Source organism: Pteropus medius, unplaced genomic scaffold (assembly GCF_902729225.1).
Source record: "Pteropus medius unplaced genomic scaffold, Ma_sr-lr_union100, whole genome shotgun sequence".
Taxonomy (NCBI): Eukaryota; Metazoa; Chordata; class Mammalia; order Chiroptera; family Pteropodidae; genus Pteropus; species Pteropus medius.
The window spans coordinates 28,782,778-28,794,931 of NW_024349800.1; the positions used below are offsets into that span (position 1 = coordinate 28,782,778).

A 12,154-nucleotide genomic window follows, 5' to 3' on the forward strand; every position below is an offset into this window, starting at 1 on the left:
GCGTAAAAATTAAGGGATTGTAAACTGACAAGGTCCTTGCAATCTGTGAGGTCAACTAAGGGTTGCCTCGCCTAAAAATAAAAATAAAAAATAAAATACATAAATGAGACCTTTCTCTATATTCACCAAGTACATGCATGATATATACAAGTAGTACTACCACAGTACTTTCTACTTCTCAGATTCTCCCTTCTTCCTTCCAAAGTTATTTTACATTCTTATTTCAGACATCTGCATCCTTTCATATCACACTTAAGAATCTGGATAATATGATGGCCATTATGGAAAGTAATCACAGTCCACATTGATGAATGGCTATTTACAAAATGATTTCTATCATTTAAAGGAGAAAATGTAATTGAGACTTCAAATAAAATGCTATAACTTAAACGACACTGACTAGCTATGAGCTTCTGGAAGTCACCCACCTGGGGCAGCACGCGATTCTCTTCCTCCAGCTGTCTTACTCTTGCCTCCAGCTGCCTAACATAGGACAAGGTTGATTCTAAAATTAAAAAGAAAGAACTCACATTATACACACAGGTCTTGTTTGGTGCACTGTCAGGAAATCTATGGCTTGATTTATTTAAATCATGTAGTGACTACTTATACTGTTATTTAAAAGAAGAAGAAAAAAAAACCTTTCTCCCTAGAAAAACAATAACAGGAGCCATGGAAACTACAAATGGTTTGAACGACTGTACAATGTTAACGAGAATTAGAGAAATCAACAGGCGGTGACATTGCAGACTTGCACACCCTGCAGCCCTCAGAATGTTAGCCATCTTGAAGACAGTTATTTCTTTTCTACTTATTTTGTGTATTTTGAGCTTTCAATAAGTGTCCCACACATAAGACATTTTTATAATGTTGATTATAGCCAAAATAAATTACAAGATCATATTAAAAATAGAAAAAAAATATTTCAATTATCCAGCTCCCTTCATTTACCCAATAAATATTTCAGGTCTGAAGAGCAATGTTTGTTCTTGTCACAAATCTACAGATATTAAGACATAATTCAGAGAATGACTACGACAGGCTAAAGAATTAGAGTTGGGCTGAATTTTGACTTCGATTTTGGCTGTGCATGACAGAGACCCGAGTTTTCCCAAAATCTCTATATAAACTAGGGCAGACTTGAAATTGATTGTTATTTTGATTTCTTCACAAGCTCAAGTGTGTGCTGAAAACTCAGAATCAGCATCATGCTTAGTTTTTGTTCCCCAGTGAAACTGAAGTTTATAGCTTTACATCGGGAAAAGGTCACATGTGGAGCAAAGTGGAGTTTCATTTTACAGTCTGATAGTAATTCTTTTTCATTAAAGCAAAAATATTCAAGCACATCATAAGCAACGTGGCTGCAATTCATTCATTACCCAAGAACAGACATATTTCAGGCATAGTGGAATGTATATGACAATAGCATCCACAGTATATTTCCATAGTTAATATTAAAGCAGCAGATCCTGCTCAGTGCACATTCAGTTCTAGAAACACAAAAGAGCAAGAGACAAGATGGCAGTGCATTTAAGAAGCAAGTGTTTGGAGCCCATGACAACCTGAAGTTAGGATGAATATGGATGCAAATTCATACCTTGATCTGAAATTTATCATGGAAACGCTATAATTTTATATTTTAATTGATTATATGCACTCGATTCCATTTTTGTGACCTCCAAAGCAACATTTTTGTAAAATACATAAGGGACTTCAGTCACTAATTCACAAACGTAACCACTAAGCTCATCCCTGACCAGTTGACAGCATACCTGTTTTCACAAATGTTTGCAGAGTCCCCATCACTGACATTAATATAACCACCCACTGATCTCACAACAGTGGAGAAGACAGTTTCGAGCATTCCTTATACAAGATAGAAACACAAGGTAAAGGAAACTGAAGACATTTGCTAGAAATATGTTCTCATTTCCTAGTTCAACGAAATGCTAAGAGTTTGTTTTATGGACTCTTCCAAATGGGGGAAAAAAGTATAAGGCATAAATGAATAACAAATTTATTGATTTCATGAATCTGCTTTACTCTAGCAAATGAATAAGTGATTTGCAGATCATCAAAATGTGAATGCAGATTGCCTGATTTACCGTTTTGAAAGCCCCACTCTCTCTATTCTAAAAAAAACAACCACTTGATAAGGGCTATCCAAGTGAAAAGTTGCTCAGAAATACTCTATTTAAATCATGAACAAACACATTCTTTTCTCCTTTGTCCGTAATTTGCATCTTATCTTGATTGTCCCTATACTGCACTCTCCCTGAGGCTGTAATATTTAAGGTAGTTGAAATGACTCTATACAGAGTGATTCAAGTAACTTTTGAAAACTGCCACTGAATGAATTTTAATTCAGTAACTATCTTCAGTCACTTTAATCTATTTCTCTTTTTAAAAATCTTTGCAGTTTGTATATTTAATGTGATGGTTTCACTAAGTTTTTACTTATATTTCAAAAGTTATGCCATGTCAGTTCCAAAAAAAGGGAGTATTCCTAAATTTAGAAAACATTTCTTTCTCCAATTTTTAATGTCAAATTACAATAAATAAAGTTCAAATCTTCATTTCAAAGCATTCATTGCAAATATAGGCAGAGACAGGAAAAGCTGAGGAATATTTTAGACAGGTAAAATAATGAAAAAAAATAGCTTTACAGTGAAGGCAAAACTAAGAGTTTTGAGGTCATTCATTCAACAAATATTGTGTCACTGATTTGTGTGAGGAACTGCTCTAGGGTTGAGATGAAAAGATGACCAGTTATTGCAAGTCTTAGGTTTCTCAGAGTACAAATTCTGTTCCTATGCCCATGTGCTCAGTTTTAGAACGTCCTACTGTTCCAGGCTCAGTCCTCAGTCTCTGTTGCAGTTATTACAAATGAAGGAATAGAACAAAGAAAAAAACTCCTGGAGGGGGTGGGGAGAGAGGAAGAATAGCTGATCTGCATGCATAAGTAAGAGAACTCAGGCTGCTAGTTATTTTATTCCTCAAGAAACTGAGCGCATAATCCTTTAATGAGAGTGGAGTAGGCAGACATTTTCCTAGAATATACTACAAGATCATCACTGGGTCCCCAAGTCCCTATATGAAGAGCCACTGAAGAAACCAACGAATCCTTCAACCGTGATGTAAGAGAAAAACAAATATCTGTGTTATTGATTCCTTAGGATGTCAGTGTTTGTTACTGCACCATAGGCTAGCCAAGTCTGACTGTGAGTATACAGCCAATAACGGGAGAGAAAATATGTAAATATTTTAAAGTAAACTATAATAGGATAAAGTGTAAGGAACTCTATGCTTTTAAAATATTCACATCACAATCCATATCCCGGTCCTTGGTGACCATAAGAAAAAACTGATAAAATCTTGTGTGCAAGAAAGAATGGGAGCCCCTTGCGTGTTGGAACACATTCAGCCACGACCTCTACAACCCTTTCCCCATGCTGCTGCTTCCCTTTCTTCCTTCTTCAAGGGACCTCCAGAGTGGTGTCGACTATACAGTAAACTGGTCTTCTGTTGCGTCTAGGGAATGCAGAGGACAAGTGCCCATTGACCTAAGAAGAATGTCTGACAAAATCAGGCATTCTCTCTGTTATAAAGTGATACATGTGCACTCACACACACAACTGCGTTGGACTGTGCTATATTTTGAACCGATCATCATTACGTTTTATACCAGTGGCTGACAGCTGTTAAAACTAAGATTTCAGAAAGTCATTTTGGCTTTCAGAACTCTGAGAACAGGCTTCCAAAAGAGCATCAAGGCTCCCCTCCAAAAAGAAGCCACATTCTCTGCTATACTCTACATAGATAGATATACAGTGTACTAAAAAAGGACTCTCCCTTTAAGAAGCATATAACCAGTTGTGGGGAGAAGTGGCAAAAATAAACAATAAGGCAATATGAAATTCAGTGCTAAATCATGTGAAAGAGCAATACAGAAAGAGATCATACCACTCATAGTTCTTATGAAGGAGTAACTTAAGCTTAATGGATCAAAAGCAGTTTGACAGGCCAGAGAGAAGTGAGTGGAGCCACAGGATGGACAAGGGCCAGATGTCAGGAATCATCTTGTAAACAGGGAAGAGAGGAAAAAAATCACAAGAGGGAAGAGAAAGGAACATATTGGGAAACAGAAGGAAAGGCCAAGTTGCTTTCCACAATCAAAGATCTGAAAACACAACATCAAAACATAGTTATGCAGGTGGTGAGTTGCTTTTAACCTCCCCAAAGGTATTTTATTTCTCCTTCCACCATGGGAAACCTACAGACATCTACACTTTAGAAAAGCAGTGTTAAACAATACCAATGTGAAAATCGTACGAGATTCTCAAGATGTTCTCTGGGTAAATCTTGGACCTATTTTCAAAGCAGAAACCATTTCTCTCCATGTACCTCACTTTTCTTTGGCCCTACATGTAAAAGGCCACAGCACCTCTTGTAGTAAAACAAGTGTAAGAAATGGTCATAAGAATTCCACGGAATTCACATCTAAATAATACCAATTTTAGAACTGGCATGCACCTTACAGATTTCCCAATTCGACCTGTCCCCAACCCCTTACTCATTTGGCAAATGAGAGAATAAGGCCAAAAAGGGAGTGACCTTGGACTAAAACTAGCGATTTGCCAAATATATTCAAAAGATTGTATTTCATTGCTAGGGCATCACAGTTGATTCTTATCTTGGATCTACTAATCATTAATGTGTCAAGCTTCTTACATAGATAAATTCTAAGTTCTTTTTTCTTCACAATTTTAGATATTCTGGATGGATTTTTACTTTTACAATAACTTGATATTTTCCTTAGACAATATCCTGGACTTGATTTCACTTTAATTAACCTGAAATGCATTCCTTTTATAAAGTAGCTCAACTTTTTTTCTCTGCTACTTTGAAAATACTCTGATCAAAATATTAAACCCTCTTGTTTCTCCCTTGGTTTCTAAAGCAGTGTTTCTCTCCCTAGGGAAACACCTATCCTTGAAATCACCCATGAATGGCTCTGATTATTGTACATAAAAGGTTTATTGCTGCTAGTTGCAACTGTCTAAGGTTTGTCAAACTTCTGAGTGGTTTTGATTAGATGAAGTGCTGTCTGGTCTCCAAAATTCGGGGCAGAAAATAAAATTGGGTAATGATCCATTCTGAGACAAATTATAGCATTTGGAAGAGTGTAAAGAAAATCATTTGAAGACAATAGTGACTGGGAGTTTATAGATGTTGGCTTTTCTGTGGCTCCTAAGAGTCTCTCTCTGCCAGAGAGAGTCCAGTGACCACATGACTTCAAATCTGAATCTCTTCAATAAACTCCAAGCTCTACAGATATTGCTTGTATTGGTCCCAAATAAATTCCACCACCTACATTCTTAAGGAAAGCACTTCAGAATTATATTTCAAAAATTATTACTGTTCTGACTAAAAGTGTCTCTCTTCCTTCCTACTTTGAATTTATATTAGCTCCGGAAGCATAAGTGATTACATTTCTCACTATGATTTGATACTCATTTAAAAAAAAAATCTAAATGGAATCAGCATTTTCAGATTTGCCCAGATATTTAACTCAAACTGCCCTACTGACAGAGAATAATGTCAGGTCTTGCTCCAGTCTATTATCTGTGAAGCTAATTTTACTCTTCTCAGACCCTTCTCCCCGAGCCTACCTAAAAGAAATATGAGGTAGTTATTTTCTATCCAGTTCTTCCCATGTAGAAACCTGTTCACTATTATTCAACTGGCCTCAACTTCTCTTATCTCTGGCTCTCTGCCCACACCTTCCCCTGGCCAAATGCTCACTCTGGCTAGTCCAGTAATTTTTATTTTATGCACGGTATGAAACCAGCTTTCTAATAATTAGAATATGCAAAGATTGGAAAATATGATAATGTACAGAATCTCATTGATCATTCCAGTGGGGAAGACAGACAATAAAAAGCAAAATATGATATTTTGTGAAGGTGATTGGTGCCATACAGACAAAACAGAGAACTAGCCTAGAGAGGTTTGGGGAAGTACGGCGAGGAGCTCTCTGAGGACTAAGATCTGCAAACAAGCCAACTACGCAAAGGTCTTGGAGAAGGGAGCTCCAGGCAAAAGGAAAAGTTGAGGGCACAGGCACTGGCTAGGAAGACTTGTATCCTGGGATCTATGAGGGGGCAAGTGACAGCAGCTTGAGACAGGGATCAGTTTGTCTTGTCACCTTCCTCCACTGCTTAAATTTTCAAAACCTTGTGCTCTTTTTCCTGTTTAAACTTAGACCTAGACTGTTAGTCTTTCCTTGTGATAAGAACTTGATCCTATGTGTGGCCTCACCCTCCCACAAACCCCACTTCCCACCCACTGGGAAGTTCCGTTGGCCCTACTTCCAAAATATCATGAGAATCCCACCTCACAACCGTCTCGTCTAACAAGTATCCCTGCTTCTCTGCTTGCCTCCACCCCCAGGTCTATTTTCATTCAGAGTCTATTTCAAACCAACAGCAGTAAGGGTTTTCTTTCTAAATGCTAAGTCTGAACATCATTCTCCATTCAAAACCTTGTAGCAGCTCAACATTTTGCACCACATAAGAGCCAGAAGTCCTTAAAATATCCAACAGAGCTTTCACGTGATCTGGCCACCTGGTACCTACCCACAGCATGCCATCACTCTCTCTGCTCCAGCCACGCAGCCTCCTTTCTGTTCCTGAACAACCCAGGCATGCTTTAGCTGTCCCTGCTTTCTGGAATGTTATTTCCCATCAGCTGCCTGGCTAACTTCACCTCCAAGTCTTTGTTCAAAATCAGCTTCTCAGAGACCCACCGAGTCTACCACATTTAATCCTACAATCTGCCCTCACCTCCACCTCACGCTCATCTCCTTTAGCCTGCTGTACTTATTTTCTTCAAAACATTTTATTCCTTTCTATCATATTAACTAACTTGTTCCTATGTTGAGTTTTCTGTGTAAGACCTGTTTCTCCCCATCAGAACTTAAACTCCACAAACAGGGATCTTAGTCTGTTGTGCTCAGTGATATACTCTAAACGCCAAAACAGTGTCTGGCACGGTGCCGATGTATTGAATGAGTCACCAATAAATCAGTTATGTAGAAAGTGCCCCAAAAGGAAATTATTTCGTAGTACAGGTTTTTTCAATCCCTCCAGGTTAGACAGGTTTTGTATTTAAATGGAGCCTAACAGCAATTCTGTTGTGCCATTTGAAAAACATTCTATGGAACATTAAACTTTGGATGGAAACTTTGGGGAGGTTCTCACATTATGTCAGATATAACCATTGGTGGGTAATTTCAAAAAGAAAATTTGAAATGTGCTTTGACCAGGCTCTACAAAAGGAGAGAGAGAGAGAGAGAGAGAGAGAGAGAGAGAGAGAGAGAGACAGAGAGACAGAGAGACAGAGAGACAGAGAGACAGAGACAGAGAGAGACAGAGACAGAGTGTGTGTGTGTGTGTGTGTGTGTGTGTGTGTGTGTGTGTGTGTGTGTGTGTGTAGGGAATTAGGGGGGAAAGTAAGGGAAAGAGAGAGAGTAGAAGGAGGTATAAAGAGAAAGGAGAAGGAAAAGTTTGGGTGGATGTGCAAATTAGGGACCATTTCTATCACTAATATCTTAGAATGTATTATAAAGGCCCCTCAGCTAGATATCTGCTTAATAAGGTTTCCTTTGGGTGCAGGTACCTACTGGAAGGAATGTAAACTTCACCTGGATGTTCTCCTCTGAGCCATTCTCTGCAAGGGGTATGCTGAGGGCCAGGAGAAAGCACAGTTGTGGGGCACTGGGCAGGTGTCAGTTGGGCCCTGAATGAGGGGCTTTGAGCTGTCAGAGGGCAGTAGGCAGTGGTCCAGATCAAAACAGGTTATGTTTCTTTCTGAAGAGAAAAAAATGTCTCATTTCCAAGGAAAACAGAGAAATGTGCTGTCCTGTTTTATTTTAATTAGAATGAAGACCGAACCATTTTGCAATGCTTGACAGAAAAAAATTATGAGTGCTATTCTCCTAGTGCCATAGCAAGGGCTATACTTTTTGAAACAGTCCGGATTTTGTTTTATTACTTTCTAGAAAAAAGTAAACAGTTAAATGGACATCAAAGTCTGATGATTTACATATAAATCAATTTAGAAATCAGAAAAAAATTATGTCTTAACTTTTGTATCAGAAAATAATCACCATAAATTTGTTCAAGTTTCTCCTCTTCCCAAATGAAAGTGTTTTTAAAATGGGAGACAGTAACATTTAGCTGCATATTTACTGTCATCCACCTGTACCTTTTCCTTGGGAATTGGCACCTGACTGTTCCAGCTTCCATTTCTTTCTCTAAGCTGGAGGCTCCATCCTTATATTTCTTTTCTGAGCTATGACTAGCACAGTGCTATATGCTAAAAGGTGTTCAATAACTGATTGTCTAAGGAATGAATGAACAAACATCCTTGTCATTCTGTTCCCAACTTCTCTAGCTGCTACTCAAAGTTCTGTGCTCCCAGGACAGTTTGAAGCAGTTAACTCAAAATGCAGTCAGATTTTCACCTAGAAAATGCACAATAACAAGCAATCTAAACTGAAGTCTGGCTTAAAAGAACTTTTCGTGCCCTAAAATTGCCTTCACTTTTACCATTTCCTTTGAAAGCATCAGCCCCACAAAGGAGGTACCAGGTAAGTAGCAAGAAAGTGGGCTAACTGACTGGAAAATATTTCAAACTTTTAAAGAGCTGTTTAGCATATGTACCATTTTAACAGCTATTTAGGATTAAAATGTGCCTTACTTTCCACTGTTATGTTGCTACTGTTGTCATCTTAGAGAAAATAACTGCCTTTTCCAATGCCAGAAGATAAAAATTGATGTCATTTTAATGAATATAACAATTTTCTTAAATGTATGTGGCCCCCTTGTATTAGGGGTATTGTCAGTGAATGCACAGGGAAGTAAATCTGTAAAAACAAATTTTCGAAAGATAGTAAACCTATAAAAATCTTGTTTTCTCTTAGGATAGTTATTTTGAATTTTTATGTGTATTTAGGTGTTTTTAAAAGCCTATATATATTTCCTTTTTTACTGTCATACTTTTCAGCAAAATAAAAGTTTTATCAAATTACACAGCAAAGCATCATTAATTTGGACTCCATCAATTAGTCATAGAAATGTTATTAAATTTAGCCTATATATACTGTCTGCACTGACTATAAAGCAAGAGTTGGCAAAACAAAACTCACAGTGTAAAAATTAAGAAATATTTCCCCTATATAAGAAATGCAATGTTTTCACAATGAGTTAGCATTATCTTTCCATATAAAAAGGGATGTGGATAAATAATGGATGAATCTAGCTAGTTAAGATAAACAAAATGGGAAAGACCATATACTTTAGAACATTTTTATGAATGTTAGCAATTTTGTTATATTTATCTACAAGTACTTTGTAATCACAGTCAGTTACCATATTGAGCATTTACTCTGTGCTAGACGCTCTTCCATGTGCCACAGACTCTCCACTGAAAACAATCGAAAAGGGCTCCTCTGCTCAAGGAATATTCTTATAAGGGAGACATACAGACAGACATGCACACACAGACATATAAATAAGTGCACTGCTTCCCTGTACACCCTCCACCACTTTAGCTTAGATCTAGATCATGAGAAAAGATCTGGGACATCCAAGTTGAAACCTCAATGTAAAGATCTGGAATGAACTTTCCAAAGAGCAAGAATAGAATTTGCAAAATCCCCAAGGTGGGAATGAGCCCGAGGCACTTAAAGAACAGAAAGAAGGCTGCTGTAGCCAAAGCGAGGAGAAAAGGGAGAAGATCAAGTTGGAGTAGTAGGAAGTAGACAAGACCTACAAGTGTCAGTGAACCAATGTAAGGAGCTTGAATTTTGTACTGTGTGGAGTGGGAAGTTATTTGGAAAGGGAGGGATTGGTATCTTACAGTGACGTCGTCTGATTTATACTTTACAGTGATCCTCCTGGCTGCTGTGGAGGACAGAGGAAAAGGGAATGAGAGTGAAGGTCGGGTGATCAGTGAGGGAGCCTCTGTAGGAGATGGGCTGAGGGATGACTTGTGAGTTCTCAGCAGCGGTGCAGAGACCTGACTTCATTCAATACATCTCCTAGAGGGAGAAACAACAAAGCAGACATCCAGGGTAGATGGGCAGTGCTATGGAAAAAGGAACCAAAGAGAATGGCTGCATTTTCAGCATGGACAAACAGGGGATGACAGTGACATTTGTGAGATGGTTTGGAGAAGGAGAAGGATTGAGATCTGAAATCAAGAATTCAACTTCATTCATGTTAGGCTTACTATTTCTACTAGATATTTCAGGAAAGATACAGAGTAGGCAGTTAAATATACAAATCTGGAGCTCAGAGGAGAAATTCAGGGTTTTGGCTTAAATGTGAAAGTCAGCAGCAGAGAGCTATTATCAACAGGCATGGGGGATGTAGAAGGATCTGAGTACAGAAGCCTGGAGGATGACGAAGAGTCACATGGCAGGCACCTTTCTACAATCCCCTTCTCCCCAGCCCTGGGCCTCAAAGTTGAGCGAGCACCCAGCCTCCATTGTAGACACTGGCACAGACCGTGTGTATTTTCTGCTTGTGTACATTTGAATGAGATCTCTCTCTCAATCTCTCTCTCACCCCCCTGCCCCCTTCACTCTCACCTGTTCCACTCTTAAATCCAATCTTCCCATCTTCTTATTTCTTGCTGCTCCCTTTTACATGCCTCTTTCACTCATCTTCATTTGGGACCCTTTTCCTTCTAATGGTAATTTTGGAAAGAGTGAAGCAGAACACAGTGACTAAGCTGTGGGGTTTAGCTTTCACTCACTGAGCAAGAATACCAAAGGAGATGACCTTTATGACTCATTGAAGACCCACAATTCCTAGGTTACAGTTACCGTGCATTCTACAATAATCTTTATTAATGGTTTAACTGCTAAAGGCAGCTAAGGATTTCTAACAGTATATGTATGTTATGTTGCTATTTCATTTATTCACTAAACAAACATTTATAGAACATCTACCATGCAGAAGGCCTTGGGGAAGCAGAGAATATTTAAGACAGTGTTATAATGTTCAGAGAAAGGAAATAAAGCACAGCCATGTGGTAGATGCACACTAGTTCTGATCATGGCAGCTAAACATGCTTCTTTGAGCTTGTTTACATTTTAAAATACTGCTCTTTAAGAATACTTCCTTACAGATTTCTCTCTTAAACTCTGTATACTTAAGAACTCCTTTCAGTAAAGAAAGTTATGAGGTTAAGAAAAAAAAATATTTACCTCAGTATAAAGGAATATTAGTTCATGCCACTGTTGAGAACAAATTATAGAATGCTTGCAAAAAACAGGGAGTCAAAAAACCATAAAAGCACTACTTAATCTAAGCATTTTCCTTGACAGTGGTATTCTAACATAACTTCAGATATCAGGGTTTCTTTTCTGCCATTACTAAAGTTGATATAGGAAATAAATCTCAAAAGTCCTATTAAATACATCCAACACAGGGCAACCTGAACATGTTTACTCTGTTTTTCATGTCCTTTGATTTTAGGGATCCTTTATAAAAGTGCAGTAGAGAGAACACATTCTGGCCAGGAAAATTCTTGCTGACCTCAAAGTTCATTTGAGCGCTTCTAGATTCACAAGTATTCAATAATTTTGTCTTCACCAAACAATTACTAGGCAACAACAGACTAATCAATTTGGTCAGGCAAGTAAATCAGATAACACAAATAATGGCTAATAACTTCAACTTGATTTCTCATGTATCAAACACTTTACTAGAAAGACATATGCATTTTTCCCATGCATTAATGCATTTTATCCTCACTGCAGACTTAAGAAGTATTATTACCCTCATCTTAGCAATGAAAGACTAAAGGCTTAGAGATGTTGAGTAATTGCTCAAAGTCACAAAGCTAGATCTCCATTCTGGAACTCAACCTGAGGTCTGTACCAGCAAAGGCCTCCATCTGCAGTATTATGAGTCCTTCCCACCGCTGGAGAACAAAGACCCTGCAGAGAGTGAAGGCCATATTAAGCAATTATCAAAGAATTTGATCGGCACCAATAGAGTGTTATTGATTTAAAATCTCTTCCTTGTCATTATACTTGAGCACTATGTCATCAATCAGTTGATGTATTTGTTGAAAGCAT

The 12,154-nt window shown here is 38.0% G+C and overlaps 1 protein-coding gene across 8 annotated transcripts in view; it reads right to left on the reverse strand.

Annotated features, from left to right (window-relative positions):
• Positions 1-12,154, reverse strand: part of CCDC85A (coiled-coil domain containing 85A) — a 172,004-nt gene that overhangs the window by 37,100 nt on the left and 122,750 nt on the right. For 7 of the 8 annotated variants that reach the window (XR_005658221.1, XM_039887102.1, XM_039887101.1 and 4 more), the window contains exon 3: positions 429-505. The exons of the other annotated variant lie outside the window; for it this stretch is intronic. Coding sequence is in view for 6 of the 7 variants with exons in the window: in XM_039887102.1 (XP_039743036.1) it covers positions 429-505 (77 nt within the window). In the remaining variant the exon portion in view is untranslated. The remainder of the gene's footprint in view (positions 1-428; positions 506-12,154) is intronic. 8 annotated transcript variants of the gene reach the window in all.